Source organism: Aquarana catesbeiana, unplaced genomic scaffold, assembly GCF_042186555.1.
Source record: "Aquarana catesbeiana isolate 2022-GZ unplaced genomic scaffold, ASM4218655v1 unanchor237, whole genome shotgun sequence".
Classification (NCBI taxonomy): domain Eukaryota; kingdom Metazoa; phylum Chordata; class Amphibia; order Anura; family Ranidae; genus Aquarana; species Aquarana catesbeiana.
This window is the reverse complement of record NW_027362665.1, coordinates 1,935,528-1,959,130: the sequence shown is the minus strand read 5'-3', so window position 1 is coordinate 1,959,130 and position 23,603 is coordinate 1,935,528. Positions and strand designations below refer to the sequence as shown.

Genomic DNA, 23,603 nt, shown 5'->3' with positions numbered 1-23,603 from the left:
GGATTCACAAATTCCAAAAGTGTCTCCAGTGTTTCCTTTCTCTTTATTTTGTTACCAGAATAAATGGCTATTTTCTTTACACAAAAAAATGTATATGTGTTTTTATTAAAAAAAAAGGACAGTTTGTTTGTGAGTAGGCAGGTACATGTCTAAAAGACCATGGGGGTTATTTACTAAAGACAAATTCATTTTGCAATACAAGTGCAAAGTGCACTTGAAATTGCACTGCAAGTGCACCTATTGGAAGTGCAGTTGCTGTAAATCTGAGGTGAAGATCTGAAATGAGGGGAAGCTCTGCTGATTTTATCATCCAATCATGCGCAAGTTAAAATGCTGGTTTTTATTTTCCTTGCATGTGCCCCTCGGATCCACAGCGACTGCACTTCCAAGTGCTCTTTCAGTGTAATTTCAAGTGCACTTTTGCACTTGTAGTGCTAAATGAATTTGCCTTTTGTCAAATTAACAAGGGACACCAACCTCATTAAGGTTCATAAAAAATACAAGATAATAATATTATTGTGGTAACTTGAAAATACAAAAAACATATAAAATGGAAATCATGAGAATTTTTTTAATTTTTTTAGAAATTGGAAAATATATATTGTTGAAATATAAAAATCTAAAAGATGACTCTAAAAAAGAATTGTAAACATTATTTATGCAGATCTGGCTTTTAAAAACTAGAATATTAGTCATGACATGAGGATAAATAATGAAGAAAGAAGTTTGTGAGAAGTCTGTGTGAATATAAGCAGCAAAACAACTTCACTCTTCTAGCATTATAAAGAAAAAAAGAATGCGCTGTATTAAAAGATCACTGAATTAGCAGCGTGAGGAATGTGCTAGCTTCAATTCGAAGGCTAGTTTTACCAGACCGAGCGCTTCCGTCTTGTACTTGCTTCAGAGCATGCGTCAGTTTTGATCCGTTGGACTAGCACCCAGAGGAACGGTTTGCACGCTAGAAAGCCGAGTCCGTCGGACAGATTTGAAACATGTTTTATTTCTAGGTCCGTCGGACTTTTGGGGAAAAAAAGTCAGCTGGAGCCCACACACAATCGATTGTCCAACGGGGTCCGGTCCGCCGGACCAAGTCTGCCGGAAAGTCCGCTCGTATGTACGCGGCATAAGTGTTTGTGAAAATCTTACACCACAAAATGTACTCAGCCAATGAGAGGTAATGACTCCATTTTTATTTTTCTCCTGCTCTCAATGGCCAACACAGTACAACACTTCATCCATGTCTTTGGTGATCTCTGATCTCCTTATGAACTCAGGGATGTACATTCCTATCGCCTGACACCCGGGACATGCAGTTCTGAGGGCCGGACAGGTCATTCTTTTTTAACATTTAGCCCTGCTGTGGACAAGCAAGGAGCAGGTTTACTTGTCGGATGGAAGCATTTGGGTGGCTGAGCGAATGTTTCCACACCCCCCCGGTAAAGTGCCCCCACCCCGACACACACCCGCTATGTATCCTGGGCTCCTCTTACCCATCTGTGGACCCGGGACCAGCATAGCGGGTGATGATGGGTAGAGGGGAGGGAGGAGAGAGGACACACATCCGCACTCCTCCCCTTCTTCTTCCTGACCCAGGGGTGACATGTATGACATCACTTCCCTATCCTGACTGGATGTCATATATCTTTCCATAATAAGCCACTCAGGCGCGCGTGGCAATCGGTGGTGCCATGTATCACCTATGACGTAGGCTCTTTACCATGTGATCAGCTGTGTCCAATCAAATCTAATCACGTGGTAACCAGGAAGTGCCGGTTATCAGCTTTCCTTTATTTATGCTTACAAGGTGCGAGTAGAGGAGAGCCAATCAGCGGCTGTCCTGACAGGGAGGATCTGCACTGATATTCAGCATTGATTATCAGTACAGGCCCATCAGCAATGATCACCAGTGATGACCACCAGTGATGCCAATCAGTGCCCTTCAGAGATGCTTGTCAGTACCTCCTCATCGGTGCCGCATATCAGTGCTTCCTCATTAGTGCCCATCAGTAAAAGAGAAAACTTACTTATTTACCAAATTTTATAACAGAAACAAAGAAAAAAATTTTTTTTTTCAAAAATGTCTTTTTTTATTTGTAGCACAAAAAATAAAAACCCCAGTGATGATCAAATACCACCAAAAAAAAGCTCTATTTGTGGGAAAAAAAGATAAAAATGTCATATGGGTACAATGTTACATGACCGAGTAATTGTCATTCAAAGTGTGAGAGCGCTGACAGATGAAAATTGGCCTGGGCAGGAAGGGGGTGAAAGTGTCCAGTATTGAAGGGGTTAAGCATGTGGGCACAAAAATGCAAAACCAGCTCTGGCAGTGAAAGGGTTAAAGGAAACATTCACCTTTGGGAAGATGTTACATGTTCCTGTTCTTGCAGCGGCTCAGCGATTTGAGTCCTCTGTGTGACAGCAGTGCGGGGAGAAGTTCCCCATACCGGCTGTCACTTTATGAAAAGAGTGCGGCCGTGTCATTCATTCACAGAGTTCTGTCCTTTGCCGATGTCGGCTTGTAGTTTTCAGTGAACTCCCACACCGCTGCTGAGCTCTCTGGAAGATGAGGAACAAGGAGATTGTCATAAGGGACGAGGAGATTGTCATAAGGGACGAGGAGATTGTCATAAGGGACGAGGAGATTGTCATAAGGGACGAGGAGATTGTCATAAGAGACGAGGAGATTGTCATAAGAGACGAGGAGATTGTCATAAGGGACAAGGAGATTGTCATAAGAGACGAGGAGATTGTCATAAAGGGACGAGGAGATTGTCATAAGGGACAAGGAGATTGTCATAAGAGACGAGGAGATTGTCATAAAGGGACGAGGAGATTGTCATAAGGGACAAGGAGATTGTCATAAGAGACGAGGAGATTGTCATAAAGGAACAAGGAGATTGTCGGGACCCTGATTTAGTCCCTTGGACAAGTCATTTTTTCAAAAAATGTCAACACCTCTGGAACTGTTTCTTACATGATGAAGATCAGATATGGAGTATATCTGAGGTGTATATCAGGGTGTGCTTCTTCCCCACATGAAAGCTGTGATGTCCAGCAACATTCATATAGAAGACATTTCCCGCACTCAAGGCACTAATACACCTCGAGGGTTGTGTGGGATCCCTGATGTACAGGAAGACAGGACTTCAGTGAGGAACAATTCCCTCACTCAGGACAGGAATACGGCTTCTCCCCATGTGAGATCTCTGATGTGTGGAAAGATTGGACTTCCTTGAAAAACATTTCCCGCACTCAGAACAGGAATACGGCTTTTCCCCCGTGTGAGATCTCTGATGTGTGGAAAGACTGGACTTCACTGAAAAACATTTCCCGCACTCAGGACAGGAATACGGCTTCTCCCCTGTGTGAGATCTCTGATGTCTGTTAAGATTGGACTTATCTGAAAAACATTTCCCACACTCAGGACAGGAATGCGGCTTTTCTCCTGTGTGAGATCTTTTATGTTTATTAAGCTTGGATTTAAAACGGAAACATTTCCCACACTCAGAACAGGAATACGGCTTCTCCCCCGTGTGAAATCTCTGATGTGTGTAAAGACTGGACTTCAGTGAAAAACATTTCCCGCACTCAGGACAGGAATATGGCTTCTCCCCTGTGTGAGATCTCTGATGTGTGTAAAGATTGGACTTCTGTGAAAAACATTTCCCGCACTCAGGACAGGAATACGGCTTCTCCCCTGTGTGAGATCTTTTATGCACAATAAGTTTGAATTTAAAACGGAAACACTTCCCGCACTCAGTACAGGAAAAGCTCTTCTCTGTTGGAAGGACGGCACCGTCCCTCACAGTCTGAGGTTCCTCAGGATAAGAGGAATACGATGGTCCATCTACACTGTGTGGTGCCGGATGGACATTTGAGGTAGTCGGGTTTTCTCCTGGACTATACTGTGTGATGTCCTCATCTTCTACTTTACAGTCTGGAGACAAAGTGAGACAATCCTCTGAGGTTTTCCTCATCTCCCGTCCATCTACTAAAATAGGAATAAAAAGATTATTACTAGACATGAGCTGATTGGTTCCCCTAAACCAGGACTCCGCCCACATCAAGCAGCTTTGTCTCTGAGGATCTTACAATTCCACCCCCATTGTAACTAGTAAATGATTATTTTCAGAATTGATTAGTTGGCCGATTATTGTTTTGATTAATTGGATAAAAACCTTAATAAAAGGTTGGTGCATTAGGGATATAAGGGATTTGGTAGGATTTCTGAGGAGTATATGAAATCCCTTGTATCGTCACATGTGGGGGAGGGGACAGGACGCTGTGAAAGGCAGCTCAGCTACCATACAGGGGACGAACGTACGATCCCAGCCATTACCCTGCGTTTTTAGGCAATATACAGAGCGGTGCACTTAATGTAACTAACCCATGTGAGTAGCCAGTATTGGGGTTTTATTTGTCTGCACAATAAACAGTTTTAAACGATATTATGCCATGGAGTTTCTTTTTTACCATTTTCCATGTGAGGAGGCAGCACCAGTAATCAGCTTTGAAACAGACAGCCTACCTAGAATTCCTAAAGTGATTGATAAGCGTGTTTGACCAAACTTAGCTGTGAGGTCACACACTCAGGGGTCAGCAGCCATTACCTGAGTGTGGACACTGCAGCAAGCTGTTTATCACATTTTTTGGAAGTCACTAAATATACAGTAAAGCCTTGGATTGCGAGCATAATTAGTTCCAGGAAACATGCTTGTAATCCAAAGCACTCTTATATCAAAGCAAATTTTCCCATAGGAAATAATGGATTCTCAGATGATTCGTTCCACAACCATTTATTCACAAATCCTTCAGTTTATAGTCTATATAAAAAGATTATAGCATTGTGATAGGTTGTGTAACCATAAAATATCCATTAACAAATGGAAGCCTCCACAAGGGGATTAGAAGCTAAATCCAAATATCAACAAACAAAGAAGGAACTTATGAACCAAGAGACTTTGCTTAGTTCAATGTAGGTGTTACCAGATGGGGATGATACCCTAACAACATCTGCATATGAATAAAGCTACTTGCAAACACCCAGGAGCTCAAGAGATCACAAGTGGGTGTGTTCCTCTGAATTGGAAAGCATATCAGAAAAAAAGGGGAGGGGAGGAAAACAAATTCTTCAACAAGGAACCAGCAAGATAGCAAAAAATATATAATTTATTATAGAAAAATAATTCCACATATACACCAAACAAAAATCAAAAAATATGACAGTAAGTGAACCAAATACCAACACTAAGAATAAAATAGACAAAGTTGTCTAAGGACAGAAACAACACACAGATGGCCACCACATACAATTACATCCAACTGGCTAAATAGACAAGGACCGTCTCATATATTGTGTCTATGAAGTAATGTTGAGGGCCAAGAGGTAAATGTATGCAGCCATGGATAATAAGAGTCCGCTATGCATGCTGCCAGTAACAGACCTGGAGTATAACTAGAAATGTAAACCACGAGGATTGCTGATGATGGCACTAGCAGATGAGTACCCAGCCATAGCTGGTAACATGCATCAGCAGCTGTATGGAGGCTATACGTGGGTACAGGAGGGAGTGTGTGCCTGTGTGGGTGGTGATGATTAAACACAGCGTATTTGCTGAATCATGAAGCGGAGACACTGATAATACTATGGTGACAATGGTCACAAAAGATATTGGATAGATACAGTCTCACCAGTCCATGGACATCAGTGTATGGCAGGCATGCAGAACACTCAGATCCTCGGATCTTCTCACGTTATGCAAGACAGCTGAATCCTCCTCTGGTCAAGTAAGGGTGGGTCTGTATGGCCGAATGCCAGCCAGGATAGTGGAGATTGGAGGGGTGTTTATGGCGTGCCGCCTGGATGCGGTGTGACTCCTCAAACACTTCCTGGTTCCGTGCGGCAAGGCTTCAACGGCTTCAGCGGCTCAGCGAATCAGATACCCAGGGCTGATGGGTGGGTCCGTGTGAGTGCTACGTAGGGCGTGATGGCGTCATGCTGACGCGTTTCATCCGTCAAGGATGCATGCTCTGAAGAAATCCTTGACGGATGAAACGTGTCAGCATGACGCCATCACGCCCTACATAGCACTCACACGGACCCAACCATCAGCCCTGGGTATCTGATTCGCTGAGCCGCTGAAGCCGTTGAAGCCTTGCCGCACGGAACCAGGAAGTGTTTGAGGAGTCACACCGCATCCAGGCGGCACGCCGTAAACGCCCCTCCAATCTCCACTATCCTGGCTGGCATTCGGCCATACAGACCCACGAGCTACCCTTACTTGACAAGAGGAGGATTCAGCTGTCTTGCATAACGTGAGAAGATCCGAGGATCTGAGTGTTCTGCATGCCTGCCATACACTGATGTCCATGGACTGGTGAGACTGTATCTATCCAATATCTTTTGTGACCATTGTCACCATAGTATTATCAGTGTCTCCACTTCATGATTCAGCAAATACGCTGTGTTTATTCATCACCACCCACACAGGCACACACTCCCTCCTGTACCCACGTATAGCCTCCATACAGCTGCTGATGCATGTTACCAGCTACAGCTGAGTACTCATCTGCTAGTGCCATCATCAGCAATCCTCGTGGTTTACATTTCTAGTTATACTCCAGGTCTGTTACTGGCAGCATGCATAGCGGACTCTTATTATCCATGGCTGCATACATTTACCTCTTGGCCCTCAACATTACTTCATAGACACAATATATGAGACGGTCCTTGTCTATTTAGCCAGTTGGATGTAATTGTATGTGGTGGCCATCTGTGTGTTGTTTCTGTCCTTAGACAACGTTGTCTATTTTATTCTTAGTGTTGGTATTTGGTTCACTTACTGTCATATTTTTTGATTTTTGTTTGGTGTATATGTGGAATTATTTTTCTATAATAAATTATATATTTTTTGCTATCTTGCTGGTTCCTTGTTGAAGAATTTGTTTTCCTCCCCTCCCCTTTTTTTCTTAGAAGCTAAATCCAGCATGAACTACAGAGTATAAAAGAGAAAAGAGGCGCCTCTAAGTGTAGCAATATGGTCACATTTAATGAAGGTCCAACATTTAGCAACTCACATGGATGATGATTAAAAGAGGCACATCTACATATGCAGGCATCCGGGGTGAAGCTGTCCACATAGACCGTCCTCCACACCGCCGACTCTCACCGCTGTCAGTCTGCAATCATGACCGGGAAGACTACCCTGCAGGAGAGCGATATGAAAGCGAGGCTTGAAGTGCTCGTGGAGCACAACGTGGAAGGGATGACATAGATGGTGGTGATAAGGATGGTTGTACCTTCATTAAATGTAACCTTATTGCTACACTTAGAGGCGCCTCTCTTCTCTTTTATACTCAGTTGTGACATGACGCTACTTATATATCAAGACATCGCTTGTATATCAAGTCAAAATTTATTAGAAAATTTTGCTTGTCTTGTAAAACGCTCTCAAACCAAGTTACTCTTAATCCAAGGTTTTACTGTATATCAAAAGAACTTCATATCAACTACATTGGACTGATTATCCATCTTGAATTAGAATATCACCGTTTTATGCACTACAGCACTTTATGATTCACGTTTGTGGCACTATCATTTTATGAATTATCTATTTATTATATCCTACTGTGTGGCACTATATTTATATATTTAATTTATTTGCATGTTTTTATATAGTATAATAATTTACATTAATATATATTTACAGCGGTGTGTGACATATATCACAGTATAATTTACAGATAAAATCTATTTCATTCATTTTAATTTGGGAAGATTTTTGGTGAAATAGCGCAGCACATTCATTTCATTTAATTGGCTTCACACGACATATGAGACGTGATTAGTGCTTATATGAGACGTGATTAGTGCTTATATGAGACGTGATTAGTGCTTATATGAGACGTGATTAGTGCTTATATGAAGCCTGATTAGTGCTTATATGAGGCCTGATTAATGCTAGCAGCTGTCACTTTTACTTTTAATTGTTGATTATCTTTTTTATTTAATTTCATTTTTTTTTAAATTGCACCAGATAGCTCGCAAGATTCTCACAATCCAAGATGAAGACTGGACTGATCCTGAAGACCATCATCATTGGGTTATTGACTCCTCCCCCATTATCACCTTCTGTTTAAGGTTCCAAAGTTTGAGGATGTTATCACATTATTATCAACATGTAAAAGTCTGTGCTCCAATCAAATCATCAGATATAAAATGTCCAGCTGGTAAGAAATGGGTGTAACAAAAGAGAATACATATTATGTGTATATATAGCAGTGGGTAGAGGGGAGAGAGCAGAAGTCAGGACTATGTAATGTACAACATATTGTATAAGATACAACAGATAGGACTATATAGTATCAGAATGATGTAATGTACAACATAGAGTATATAGTGCAGGGGTCAGGAGTATGTAATGTACAATATAAATTATACAGTGTAAGGGTCAGGACTCATAATATTGGTATTCAGTAATCAGTGGAAGATTAAATGTTTACATGAGACAAGTTGCAGAGGTCCCACACCGCTGCCTCCCATCTCCTGAGACTGCACTCAGTGACTTGGGTCTGAGACTATACAGACATATCCCTCCACCCGGCACAGCCAGCAGACAACAGAGCAAGTAATCCTGGGAGAATTGTTCTGTCAGACATCTTACTAGATCTGGGTATAGGGCAGAAGACCCAAAACACATACCCCAGGTGCCTAGATCTAGTAACATCTATGGTGAAAATGAACATTTTGCTGCCAGTTGAACCCCAGAATCTCCATAAATCCAGTCTAGATACATAAATTGTGTCTGCAGCACAGAGAAGGAAGATTATCCGAGAGAAATACAGGAATACAGGACGGGGAACACAGCTCAGGAAAGTGACCAGGGGATTACAGGCTGATATCACCCAGTCCCCGCCCTACTCTGGACCAATCAGTGAGCAGTATGGGTGGAGGAATGTATTTAGTGTTAATGACCCACCTGTGCTGATCTCTGTAGGAGTGTCCTCCTCTATAAATGTCCCCGTTATTCCATCCTCCTCCATAGACTGCTGATCATCCCTCACATACATCTCTTCTTCTTCTGATTTAACCTCAAATTCTATATCGATTGGATCTCCACTCTAAATCAAGAAAATGAGAGAGAATATCATCTGTAAGATATAAGATTTAATATTGTGACATCACCTAAAGAGTCCACAAACTGTCTCTAGAAGTCTGTGTTTTATAAGCTCCGTCCCACCAACCTTGTAACAGTGAGGGATGGTGTCTTCCTGTGTGGAATCCCGGGAATACAGAGGACGGGGATATCTCTCTGGTGGGTTCCTGGTATTTGGTGGCTCCATCATATCCTTGTGTCCTTCTGAAAACTCCTCCATCACTCCATACTCCTCATCCTCCTCTTTATACTCTTCTTTAACATCAATATTAACATCCCTGAGATTACCACTCTGAATATATAATAAAACATTCATTGTAACAAACATGCTGTGTATAAATCAGAACTACCAATAATTATCAATCATCTACCTGATGATGGTGGGGGATGGTGTGACCTTCCTGTGTGGAATCCCGGGAATACAGAGGACGGGGACATCTCTCTGGTGGGTTTATGTAGTTGGATGACTCCACCATGGTGTCCTGGTACAGATCTTTGTGTTCTTTTAGAAACTCCTCCATCACCCCATCCTCATCATCCTCCTCTTTTATCTCTTCTTTAACTTCAACTGCAGACTCTCTCAGGTTTCCACTCTGAATATATAATAAAAATCACATCAAAGGTAACAATGCAGATAATGTACAGATCCTAATGATACTATTATTTTATTTTTTTATTTTCCTCCTGACACCCTATAGGAACCTGACACACACAATGATACAGTCACCATCCAGACACATCCCTTGTCTGTTACTGGATAATGTCCCAGAATTCCCAGAATCCTCCTCACCTCTCCTGTCAGCAGCTCCATCATCTTCTTGGTGACTTCTAGAATCTTCTCCATGTTGTGTCTCTCAGGTTTTAGGGAGTCACATGGAGTCACTGTGATGGTCATATGATCACCTGACTTCACAAGAGGAAATCTCTGTATTGAGGAACCAATAGAAATATCATGTTAGAATCCCAGAATCCTCCTCACCTCTCCGGTCAGGTCTGTGTTTTATTAATAGAGATAAGAGTGATGTCATGTGACCTCCCAGAATCCTCCTCACCTCTCCGGTCAGGTCTGTGTTTTATTAATAGAGATAAGAGTGATGTCATGTGACCTCCCAGAATCCTCCTCACCTCTCCGGTCAGGTCTGTGTTTTATTAATAGAGATAAGAGTGATGTCATGTGACCTCCCAGAATCCTCCTCACCTCTCCGGTCAGGTCTGTGTTTTATTAATAGAGATAAGAGTGATGTCATGTGATCTCCCAGAATCCTCCTCACCTCTCCGGTCAGGTCTGTGTTTTATTAATAGAGATAAGAGTGATGTCATGTGACCTCCCAGAATCCTCCTCACCTCTCCGGTCAGGTCTGTGTTTTATTAATAGAGATAAGAGTGATGTCATGTGACCTCCCAGAATCCTCCTCACCTCTCCGGTCAGGTCTGTGTTTTATTAATAGAGATAAGAGTGATGTCATGTGACCTCCCAGAATCCTCCTCACCTCTCCGGTCAGGTCTGTGTTTTATTAATAGAGATAAGAGTGATGTCATGTGACCTCCCAGAATCCTCCTCACCTCTCCGGTCAGGTCTGTGTTTTATTAATAGAGATAAGAGTGATGTCATGTGACCTCCCAGAATCCTCTTCACCTCTCCGGTCAGGTCTGTGTTTTATTAATAGAGATAAGAGTGATGTCATGTGACCTCCCAGAATCCTCCTCACCTCTCCGGTCAGGTCTGTGTTTTATTAATAGAGATAAGAGTGATGTCATGTGACCTCCCAGAATCCTCCTCACCTCTCCGGTCAGGTCTGTGTTTTATTAATAGAGATAAGAGTGATGTCATGTGGCCTCCCAGAATCCTCCTCACCTCTCCGGTCAGGTCTGTGTTTTATTAATAGAGATAAGAGTGATGTCATGTGACTTCCCAGAATCCTCCTCACCTCTCCGGTCAGGTCTGTGTTTTATTAATAGAGATAAGAGTGATGTCATGTGGCCTCCCAGAATCCTCCTCACCTCTCCGGTCAGGTCTGTGTTTTATTAATAGAGATAAGAGTGATGTCATGTGACCTCCCAGAATCCTCCTCACCTCTCCGGTCAGGTCTGTGTTTTATTAATAGAGATAAGAGTGATGTCATGTGACCTCCCAGAATCCTCCTCACCTCTCCGGTCAGCAGGTAGATGATCTCCAGGGTGAGGTTTAGTATCTTCTCAGTCATGTGACTCCGGTCCTCCTCCATCCTCATTGGTGCCGTCATTTGATCTATACAGGTCTCCTTGTAGACGGATAACTTTGGGAAATGAAAGTAAGAATTATTTGGATGGTGTTGGTCACACAATAATAGGATGTGGATGTGAGGGGGGTAATAAGAGGGTAGATTTATATTTAAGAACTACTCCCCCATGGGAACAGATTTAGTCTGGACTGTTTAGTGTTTGTTACATCTTGGAGGACCTGGGACCCTCTTGGCTTACTGGATCAGATATTCCCTTTTCTCTGTTGGGATTGTTTCCTTTCTGAACTGGTTTTCAGCTGAAACATAATCCCCCAATGAGTGAAGGATTTCCCTTCTGCATCTTACTTGATATTCCAGAACAAATCACGTGACCACTGAGACAAATGAGATAGTTAAGGTTGCCAGTTCTGTAAGGTCTGAATAAAAGGTGCAGTTGGGGTGGGAGGGCCATCACAGACCCAGAGACCCCCTCTGTCCCTTCAGAGTCCCCCTGAGCCCTCTATCCCCTATTCCCTCAGAGCCCTGCAGCCTGACTACCCCCTTAAGGGTCTCAGAGTCCTTCAGCTACATTACCCCTTCAGTGCTGGGCTCTGTAGTCCCACAGAATTTGTGGTGCCTGTGAACCATTAGACGCTGCTATAGCAGTAAATGGGGAATGCCAGCATTAGGAGCAGAAGAGCCAATCCACTGCCAGGGTCCTGACTGCAGATACTCTGGTGGATGGCGGGCCGGATACCACTTAGATGTAACCAAAGAGGGCGCCTCTCCTAACTCTTTTTGCACATCCTTTACCAATGTTAGAATTCTGGGCGATATGAACATTCACGTTGACAACCCCTCTTGCTGTTTTGCAGCTGAATTTCTTCAACTACTGGATTGTTTTAATCTAAAACAACTTGTTGATGTCCCCACACACACCAGGGGGCATACCTTGGATCTGGTCATTACAATTCTGCTCTTCCTACCAACTTGCAGGTGTATGACCATAAGGCTATTTCCATGGATTTGCCCTCCTCCTCCAACCTTTGCAAGCCTAAGCGGAACATCAGTTTCAGAAATCTAAAAAACATAAATCAGGAACTCTTGGCAGTAGACTTTCAGCATCTTTCCACACTTTTTTCATCAGCTGACGAAGCAGTGGATTACTACAATAGTCAACTTAGCAGCCTTTTTCTACAGAGACTGCCCTTGTCAGAGTTACAAACGATCTCCTTATATCATCTGATATTGGCTTTCCTTCCCTTCTTATTCTCCTGGATCTTTCGGCTGCATTTGATACTGTTGATCATGGCATTCTTTTAAACCGGCTCCATTGCACTGTTGGACTCAATGACACAGCCCTCAGTTGGTTCAAATCATACCTCACAAACAGAACAGAATACATCTCCCTGGGCCACTTCAAATCAAATCCGCATATAGTCACCTGCAGTGTTCCCCAGGGCTCAGTTTTTGGCCCCATTCTTTTTATTGTCTACCTTACTCCCCTTGGCCAAATTATTAGCCGCCACAAAATTTCATTTCACTGTTATGCCGATAACACACAGCTATATGTAAATGCAACAGCTGAAACCCTATCTTCACAGTCAACCCTATCTGTACTCACCACCTGCCTGGAGGAGATAAAGGTATGGATGGAGCACAACTTTCTTCAATAAATAGTTCCAAAACTGAAGTTATCATGATTGGCACTCCTTATCAGATCAAATCATGGTTCATTACCAGCATTACTTTTTCTGGTCCTAATATCCCTCTTTCATCAACAGTTACAAATCTAGGTGTAAAAATGGACTCCCAACTCACTTTTGAAGCCCATATAAATCATCTATTTAAGACTTCTTTTTATCACCTTCGTAATATTTCGAAACTCCGTCCCATTCTTTCCTTCCCAGATGCTGAAAGGCTGGTTCATGCCTTTGTCTCCTCCAGACTGGATTACTGTAATGCACTTCTTATCGGGATTCCTAGAAAGAGTCTGCAGAGGCTTCAGTACATCCAAAACTCTGCAGCAAGTACCCTGATGGGAGTGCGGAAATATGAGCACATTACTCCTATTCTCCATTCACTCCATTGGCTTCCTGTCTCCGCCAGGATTGAGTACAAGGTTTCCGTCCTTACGTACCAATGTATACATGGACATGCCCCTTCTTACCTCAAAGAACTTCTTAAACCACAAAACACATCACGTTCTCTCCGCTCCGTGCACTCAAACCTTTTTTCAAACACCTAGAACTAGACTTAGGACAATGGGAGACAGGGCTTTCTGTGCAGCTGCCCCGCGCTTGTGGAATGCCCATTCCTGACACTTTGAGGGCTCCTCAATCCATTGACTGTTTTAAAAAAGGTCTTAAGACATTTCTTTTTGGCAAAGCTTTTTGCTCTTCTTAGATGTTTATTTCTTTGTATTAATTGCTTTTTTTTTTAACCTGTAGTGCTTTGAGATCTTTTGATGTAAAGCGCATTATAAATATCATCAACATCCGACATGTTTGGATTGGAAAATGCCAATCTTTGTCCAGAAGGGCTATTGGCAGGCAAGGAGGTCCTAAAAAACACTCCTACCTCCGCCCAGATTCCTTAACCATTTATAGCCCAGAATAGCTTAACCTCCCTGGCGGTATGATTCTGTCTGGAATTTTGTGCTGAAAGCGGTACAATTATTTTGCATGGAAATTTGATGCTATGTATTATAGGCCTGCAATTCTTAGTAATTACTTACTTAAACCTGACCAAACAAGACTCTAGTAGACATCCCAGATGTGATAAAGTTTGAAACACAAAATCATGATTTTAAATTTTTAAATAATATAATTTTATTCAATAATGTAATACAAACTAAAGAAATTTGTCAGACAAAGAAAATTCAGTAAACATCCTGAGTGTGATAAACTTTAAAGCAAGGTACAGCACACAGTCCGACATCACAATCCGGACAATAGAACCTGCTTTCTTTTCGGATTTTTTTTCCCTTGTCATCTCTGTGTGAACAGCAAACCACACACATCCTGGTAGGTGCTGCCTTTTTTGCGGTTGGCGGTATATAGTCCATAAAGTGCCGACCTGTTAGGCGTTCTGGGTTGGCAACACCAACAGCACGTCGTCCAGGTCTGTTCACATCAACTGATGGCATCTGGTGTTTGGCAAAAATCTGCTCAGCCACCTTCCAGATAAAATCTGAATGAACAAGAGGCCTGTCACTCCCTGCTCGGTACAAGATGTAAGCGTTCCAAAGGCATTGTTCCAGAAGATGCCTGAAAATCTTTTTGTAATATTTTTTCTGCTGTTTCCGCATAGTCGGATAAAAGGTCATTGCCTGATCGGCTCGGTCGACACTTCCCATAGTGCAATTATAGTCTATGACGACTTGCGGCTTCAGCACATCTTTCCCACCTTTTGTGTGGACCGTGGCAGTGGAGGTATTGTGCACAGTGCTCATGAGACACACGTCCTTCTTGTCTCGCCAACGTATTGCCATCATCTTACCCTTCTGCCAGGCAACCATTTCTCCGGGTTTTAGTTTTTTCTTTCCAAACATTGATGGCATGTCACGTCTGTTAGGCCTAACTGTGCCATAGGCATCCGTCTTGTTTTGGATCAAAACCTCAAACAGTTCCGGCGACGTATAGAAATTGTCCGTGGTCACACAATATCCCTGGTTCAGTAATGGCTCCAGCAGTGTAAGGACAGATGATGTGGCCATCCCATAATTGCTGTACCTGGGGTTGAACTTCGTGCCTTTACCGGTGTAAATGACCGAGTTCCATATGTATCCGGTAGATGACTCGCAGAGCATGTATGATTTGATGCCAAACCGCGCTCTTTTGGATGCAATATACTGGATCCAGCTTAGGCGTCCTTTGTAGGCCATCAAACTCTCATCCACGCTGACGTCCCTTTCTGGCACGTAGGCCCGCTGGAAATTGTTCCCAATAATTTGGCATACCTCCCAGATTTTTTTTAGCTTGGGCGCAGGATGCGTGGCCTCTTCAAACTCTTCATTGTTAGTGAAGTGAAAATATTTCATGATGAGGGAAAAACGGTATTCGGACATCACAGTACCAAAAAACTGAGTGGCCAATAACTTGTTGGTTGTCCAGTACCATTTCTGGCGTGGTTTCCCCACCACCCCCTGAAGAATAATGAGTCCGAGAAACAGCCAGATGTCCTCTTTAGTCACCGGTTCCCACCTTCTGCTTCGGGAAAACCTGGCATGCAGTGTAGTGGATTGCTGCTGTTGGTAGCGATTTGTCTCTATGACAATTTTTTCAATTACCTCCTCTGTGAGAAATAATTGCAGGTATGCCAGAGGGTTGCCACGCTCAACTTCGACCTTCATCCCAGGTGATCCAGTGAAGGGAAATCTTGGGGGCGCTACCTGGTCCGTATCGCACTCAATAGGGCACCAAGTGCGCACATCGCTGATGTCAGGTGCAGGATCATCACCGCTGTCATCGCTGTCACTTGTCAGATCAATGTCAGACGACAAATCTCCCCACAACTCGCTATCGCTGAGTTCTGGGAGCAACTCCATGTCGCTGTCGCTGTCATTCAACTGCTCCAAAGGCGATTTTGTAGCGAAATGGCGCTTTTTGGATTCCATTTTCTCAATATTTTATTGGAGGCAATGGTCACTGGGGCAAGGGGCACTGTATCAGTGAGATCTGAGATGATACAATGTAATCCTCTCAGATTACACTGTATCACCTCTTTTTATATTTGTGTTTTGTGTTTGAACTTTGAATTTCCCGCCTAGTTCCGCTCCCGTGCGCCGCTGCTGCTCGCAGGGAACGGAACTAGGAAGTGAGATGCTGTGATCGCGCTGGCGATCACAGCGGAGCACAGCCGAGGACACTGGAGGGCATCGCTGGAACCCAGGAGAAGGTAAGGGCTCCGCTGGATGCTCTGCAATGTTACCCCGAGCGTGACTCGGGGTTACCGCTCCTGACAGTAAAAGTCAGACCCGAGTCACGCTCGGGATTACCGCCAAGGAGGTTAAAGAGGAAGTAAACAATGGTGGGTTTCACTTCCTTTTTTCCCTCTGCAAAGTAAAAGTATAATGGGCTAGTATGCATCGCATACTAGCCCAATATGTGGCACTTACCTGCAAACGAACCCTGCGCTGTCCCCGCTGGTGGCCCCATCCATCTTCGCCCCTCTTCCTTCCAGGGCCGCAGACTTTGGTTCTGTGACTGGATAGAGTCACGTGACGTCACTCCCGTGCATGCACGCGGGAGCCATCAGTCATAGCACTTGCTACTGAAGGAACGGCACGGAGGGTCATTTCTTCACAGCGCATGCGCCGATGACGTCAGCGCAAGAGTATATGGTAAATATCTCCTAAAACATGCAGGTTTAAGAGATATTTATAGTACCTACAGGTAAGTCTTATTACAGGCTTACCTGTAGGTAAAAGTGGTGTAACTAGGTTACAACCACTTTAATACATCTTCTATATCATCATACATCACTAAACTCATACAAAACTTTATATATAATCATCAATATGTGGTAACACAATATAAAAATGTATAAAAAATAGATGAATCAAAAGCAAACAGCTCAATATCAATATTCAGTCCAGGTGGAACAATTGTATTGAGCTCAAAAATCTATTTTAATTCCCATCTGGAGGTCTTTTTGATAAAGATGCCCCACCCCCAATCCAAGTTCACATCCCATCCCCCCAAAATCCAGTCCCTTTCAGACTCCTATTGTGAGACTCATCATAGTGTCTCTGGAGGAGCGCTGATCATTCCTGTGTAAAATCTTACAGAAATCTTCCCTAATCCCAACTTTTTGTTTTAAATATACATTTTTATTCATTTCTTTCAAAAAAAAAAAGAGAAACACAGACTTTACAATTACAGAGACCATAAACATAGAAAAACCGGGAACACACACAAAAAAAAAAACCCCACATACATGCATTGGTCTTACATGGTATTTATGCCAGCTTAATTTGAAAATAGTACAGTCCTACGATACATATGTCAACCTGAAATATTTGGATGGTCATGCGTAGTTTCCCGGTATCTAATGGAGAAAGGGCCAGGTGTCTTATATCTCTAAGGGGGTTCTGAGGCTGTGGAGCGATCCATCAGCCATTTCAACCAAATTATTTCATATTTGAGGAGACAGCCTCTATTAATATGTTTCCTTATATAATGGAAGACTATTGTTCATAAGTTGTTTCCACATAACCAATGATGGGGGGGCAGTTTTTTTCCAGTTTAGAGCTATAGCTTTGTGAGCATAAAAAAAAGCAGCCCCACCAGGGTACGCCCTGCTACTGTGGGGATAAATTGCTCTATCAAACCCAGAATACATATTGCCATTGATGGTTGTAATGAAATAAAAGTAACTTGGAATATAGAGGCTAGTATTTCTTCCCAGTACCCCACTAAAGCTGGACAGGTCCAAAATACATGGGTAAAGTCTCCAGGAATCTTTCCACATCACCAACAACCAGGGGCAGAGTCTGGATTGATTTTATGTAATATATGAGGAGTGTAATATGCCCTGTGAACTATCTTGAACTGAATCAGTTGGTCTCTCAAGGAGACAAGAGAGTTAAAAGGAAAATCCCATATGGCGTCCCAGTCATCACTGTCGAGTTCAGGGATGTCCTTAGACCATTTAAGTCTTAATTTCTCTAATTTTGGAGGACAAACAGTTGTTAAATGGAAATACAATTTGGAGGCAGCATTTTTAGTACATTCCAATCTAAGAAGCTTCTCTAGGACGGATTGAACCAGTCGTGGAGGAGACTCAGAAAATTGACAACTGAAGGCATGGGAAAGTTGAAGAAATCGAAAGGAGTACAGCTGACGGATATTAAAGTCCGAAATCAATTTAGAAAATGGAATCAAGGATTCATCCAAGATAATCTGAGTCACTGTTTTTACATTGAATTTAGTCCAAGCATAGGGATCGGGCGATGTATAAATATGCTCCAGAGTAGGATTTAGCCAAAGGGGAACATTGGGCGAGATTGCCTGTAAGGGATATCGATCAATTTCAAGACTTTCTCCCCATACACGTAGCATAGTACACATAGACAGTGTTAATGAATATGGAGCACGGAGGCCCCGAAAAATTAAAAATTTCAATGCCTCCAAGGATCCCAACACTACTGCTTCTACCTGTACAGCTGAATTAGAGGTGTCTGGGTTAAGCCACCATGCCGCGGCTACTAGTTGAGAGGCCAAATAATATTTGTGAAAATCTGGGCATGCCAGGCCACCCTTGGAAGCCGGGCATACCAATGTCGCCCAGCTATACCTAGGGGGCTTTGATCTCCATATGAATGCTGAAAAAATACGATGTAACCGTATGAAAAATGATTTAGGGATCCACTGGGGAGAGTGTCAAAATAAATATGTAAATTTAGGTAAAACATTCATTTTTATTAGGTTTATTCGTTCTAACAATGAAAGAGGTAATGACTCCCATGCCTTCAGCCTTTGTTGAGTCTCCTGGATCACAGTTGTTAAACTTAAGGATATATAGTCCGAAGCCTTTCTGGAAACCCCCAGATATTTAAAGTGCTCTACCCATCTCAGGGGAATACCGATATAGGCAGTGGCAAGGGCCGCAGAGTCTACAGGAAATAAGAGTCTTTGTTCAATTTACTTTGAGACCTGTGACTGAGGAAAAAGAATTAAGGACCTGTAGGGCCCCCTTTAGTGATGGACCTGCATCATTAAGAAAAAGGAGTAGGTCGTCTGCATACAGGGCAACCCTTTCCTCCAGCCAGCCAACATGCAATCCCTTAACATGGAGGGAAGTACGGATAGCCTCCGCCAGTGGTTCCATTGCTAGGGCGAACAAGGCTGGAGAGAGAGGGCAGCCCTGTTGAGTACCTCTAAACAGAGAAAAAGACTGTGATAGGCTACCTCCCAACTTTATAGCTGAGGTGGGGTTTTGATAGCGTATCTGTATCCATTTGATAAAAGTCAGGGGAAACCCCATCCTCCTGAGGACCTCCCAAAGAGAAGGCCATTCGATAGTATTGAAGGCCTTTTCAATATCTAAGGAGGCCACTATCCTAGTGCCCTCGTTCAAATGTTTTGCATGTATATTGGTAAACAGACGTCTCAGATTTACATCGGTTGACCTATTGGCCATAAAGCCAGTTTGGTCAATATCTACAACAGATGGTAATAGTGGCTGTAGTCTGGTGGTAAGTAGTTTAGTCAGAATTTTAAAATCTGTATTTAGTAGGGCAATTGGCCTATAGGAGGCACACATGGTAGGATCTTTTGAAGCTTTATGAATTAATATAACATGGGCATGGCTCATAGAAGTTGGAAGGGCACCATCGGTCAAGCATTGAGAATAAAGTTGTGCTAGCCTGGGGGTTAATAAATTCCCATGAGTCCTATAGAACTCTATGGGAAGGCCATCTGGACCTGGGGACTTCCCTAACGGAAAAGATTAAATCGCCTTCAGTACCTCCTCTGGGGTGATTGGCCCCACCAAAGACTCTCTTTCTCTATCTGAAAGCCAGCCAAATGCCAATGGGTCCAGCCAAGATGCCAAATCCTTGGGCTGAAAATCAGAGGGCAGCAAAGAGGTATAGAGGGAACTAATATTGACGGAAAACCTCTAATATGTCTGGTAATGAAGATACCGATTCACTTGAGGCAGACACCACACTGGAAATCACTGTTGGAGGATAATCAGACTGTGCCAACATTGCCAGAAGAACCTTTGTTTATTCCGATGTAAATCAAGTTTAGTGATTTCTGTAAGATGGAGATGTAACTCACGTTGTGCAGCAGTCAGAGAGTAAAAATTGGTATCGATAGGGTCAATAGTGTAAATATCAGACTGATGTTGCACAGCTAGGTTTCCTTCGAATCCCAGCAATAGAGGAGATATATTGCCCTCTGGTGAAAGCCTTAAAGGCGTCCCATATCATTATGATAGAAGAGGATCCCTCGTTAAACTCCCAATATTCCACCAATCGTGGTGAGATAGTGGTCGTCAGGTCAATATGAGAAAGCCAGTGGGCCCCCCAAACGCCATAAAGCTGCTGTTCTAGAGGATGGGAAACGAATGTTAAGAAGTAGCAGTGAATAGTCTGAAAATCCACTGGGTATATATGATGCATCTAATACATCAGACAACATAGTTGGATTAGCAAAAGCGAGGTCAATACGAGAAGAAGTTTTATATGTGGCAGAAAAACAGGAATAGGCTCTAGTCTCAGGATGTTTCCACCTCCAAACCTCTGTTACGCACATTACCTGAGCCCAAGAGAGTAAATCTGTAGAAAATTGTTTCGGGGGAGTAGGTCGATCTAGGTCAGGGGTCATAATGGCATTAAAATCACCCATGATTAGCAATTTTGCTGGACAGTAAGGAGTTACCTTCTCCAAAATTGAATATAGGGTGGACGAAGAAAAAGGAGGGGGAAAATACACCCCTACTACTATATATCGAGTGCCCCAAACCGTGAATACTATTTACATATTTGCCTTGAGGATCAGTATGGACCTGTTCTATTGCACATGGAAAAGATTTACTAATATCGTTACTCCTCTTGCATATGTAGAATAGGAAGAGTGAAAGGCTTGCTGGATCCATGGCTTTTTTAATGTCAAACACTTGCTGCTCATGAGATGTGTTTCCTGAAGAAGCACCATATGTGGGGAATGTAATTTAAGGTATCTAAAAAGTATCGCCCTCTTGAATTTAGAATTAAGTCCCCAAACATTCCAGGATAATATCTTAAAGGTGGGGGTATCACGTGCTGTCATTGTACAACGAGAAAGAAAAAGAGAAAGAAAACGAGTTTAACCTATGTGTACATCTTGCTATACATCTCAGGAGCAGCACTGATTCAAAAAGCCTATAACTTGTAAAAGCATAACCAATGTAAGACCAATCATTCAAAAAAAAGAAAAACCATAAAAAACATATACACAGACAAAACCAATAAACTATACCCGTGATGACAAAAGGGTATCGATCCTGCCCTCATCTGGTGGCATCCCCTAAAACTTGGAGAGTAGCCAGATCAGGCCTTTACCCAAAAAAAAAAGAAAAAAGAGACCCTTAAAAATTTTAGTTAGCAACAATTGGTTAACGACCGCTCAGTGCTGTAGTCCAGCACCTAGGTAGGGGAAAATCTGGTTAAAAAAAAACAGCATCAATATAGTGCAGCTTTCCCAATACCTATGTGGTGCAAAAAATGGTTGCTTGTCGGCTGCGGCCAACACTAAAAGGGTCTAGTGAAAGAGGAGGGGAAAAGCGGGAGAGAGGGGGGAGAGGAAGGGGAGGAGGGAGGAGTTACCATTTGTTGTCGTTAATTTCACCAAACATCAAAAAAAAAAAAAAAAAAAAAAGGAAAGAAGAAAAAAAAAAAAGACACTAAGACCGACAACCTGCCAGCCTAAAATATGATACTGAATAACAAAGTACAGTATGGCACATGCACACATATACAACATGATACATACACATATATACACATGCCCACATATGCACACATATCACACACCACACGTATATACATTTATGTATGGTACATGGATAATGAAATAAAATTTAATAAAAAAAACAACATATCTAAAATAACAGGCATAAAGTACACGTGGGCACGCACGGGCACATGCAAAGCATGCCTGCACACATATACATACAGACACATATGTATACACGCACACATATCCGCACACGCCCACGTGCACAGGAATACACTACTTATCCCCAGAAAAGAAAAAAAAGGGAAATATAAGCAAACATTAACAAATATGTCGAGATAATGAAACAATAATGAAAAAAACAGCCAGCTGAATGATATATAACAAAAAAAAAAAAACCTTTTATATCTAATCATCAGCGGGTATCCAACCTGGCTAATACAGCCTCTGGTCTATCAAAAAATTGCGTATAATCACCGTCTACAACTCTCATCCTGATTGGATATAGAAGGCTAAAATGTAAGCCTTTTTCTCTCAACCTTCTGCGAGCCTCTGTAAAGGACTTACTCCTTTCTTGTATTTCCTGGGAGTAATCAGGGAAAAAAAGCAGTTTTTTATCCTCATACATAATGTCAGGCTTGGACCGAGCTGCAGCCAGAATACGGTCCCGGTCCCTATAATTAAGGAACCGGAGCAAAAAAGGATGTGGTGGTGCTCCCGGTCTAGGAGGAATCGGTGGAACCCTGTGGGCCCGCTCAACGACAAAAGTGGGTGGCAGGTCGGTCAGGCCAAACAGATCTATGAGCCTTCTGCTCGCTCAGGAAGGCCTATAATACGAATATTGTTCCTCCTTAGACGATTTTCGGTATCTATAGCTCGATTTTGTAGAGCGCATACCTGTAATTGTAAAGCCTTGAAGTCCCTAGAGTCCGACCTGACCTGATCCTCCACACCTGAGACCCTGTCTTCCACTTCAGTGATCCATGCCCGGAACTTATCCAGGTCCTGGCGAATAAGGCTGACATCTGTCGCTACAAAATCAATCTTTATTATTAAAGATGTTTTACTCTCAGCAATTGCTGCAAGAATAGCTGCACTTGAAGAATGTGCTGTGTCTCCTGCATTTATCAGAGGCTGCTTACTGGCAGGCATAGTGCCGGCCGGCGCATTCGTGGTTAAGATCGTCTCTGACTGCACTGAGGATAAAACAGCTAGATCTGTCTGAACGGAGCGGGTCTTGGGTGGGCCCATCCGGGCTGACCGGACTGTTGATTTCTGTCTCTGGGCAGACAACTGTTAGTGGAAAGCAGTTGCAAATGTTGGACCCCCCCCCCCCAAAAAAAAAGGGGAGATAGCCTAAATAGGCTAATAAAACTGATAAGGTGATAGGTATAACTGAATCAGAGCTGTTGTTACGTCCGTCTAATTCACATGCTCCATGCATCAGCCGAGGTAGCCGAGACGAAACAAAAAAATATATATATATATATATATAAAAGTGACCCCAACAGAGGGACAACTTGTGTCCAGAAAACAGCTGAGAGTGATCTAAACGAGGAATAGAGATTGACCACCCCAGGAGAACACAGCACAGTTTGGAGCAAGCAGAGAATAATAACTGATAGCCCCCACCTGCCAGCAACCAGCAAACTCACAGCCACCGAGAAAGAGCCACACAGAGGTAGTCCAGTAGAACCATTTGGTCCAATAGGGGTGATAGGCTGAGGGTGTCAGATTAAGGGGCTCAAGCAAAGAGATGACAGTGATACCTGGGCTCAGGCTCGGGCCCTCCCTCT

At 42.9% G+C, this 23,603-nt stretch overlaps 2 protein-coding genes and 2 pseudogenes across 2 annotated transcripts in view; 1 reads left to right on the top strand and 3 right to left on the bottom strand.

Moving 5' to 3' along the window:
- LOC141122024 (uncharacterized) overlaps positions 1 to 9,360 on the bottom strand; it is a 245,510-nt gene extending 236,150 nt beyond the window's left edge. Inside the window, exon 1 of the mRNA XM_073611820.1 lies at positions 9,247 to 9,360. The gene's annotated coding sequence lies outside the window, so the exon portion shown is untranslated. The remainder of the gene's footprint in view (positions 1 to 9,246) is intronic.
- Positions 1 to 23,603, bottom strand: part of LOC141122063 (uncharacterized) — a 309,667-nt pseudogene that overhangs the window by 105,250 nt on the left and 180,814 nt on the right.
- Positions 1 to 23,603, top strand: part of LOC141122009 (uncharacterized) — a 340,305-nt pseudogene that overhangs the window by 215,219 nt on the left and 101,483 nt on the right.
- Positions 675 to 22,959, bottom strand: LOC141122055 (uncharacterized). The gene is made up of 2 exons (XM_073611850.1): positions 22,761 to 22,959; positions 675 to 3,994 (listed from the first exon to the last, which is right to left on the bottom strand). The coding sequence occupies exons 1-2, from the start codon at positions 22,957 to 22,959 to the stop codon at positions 3,150 to 3,152; spliced, it is 1,044 nt and encodes a 347-aa protein (XP_073467951.1). The 3' UTR covers positions 675 to 3,149.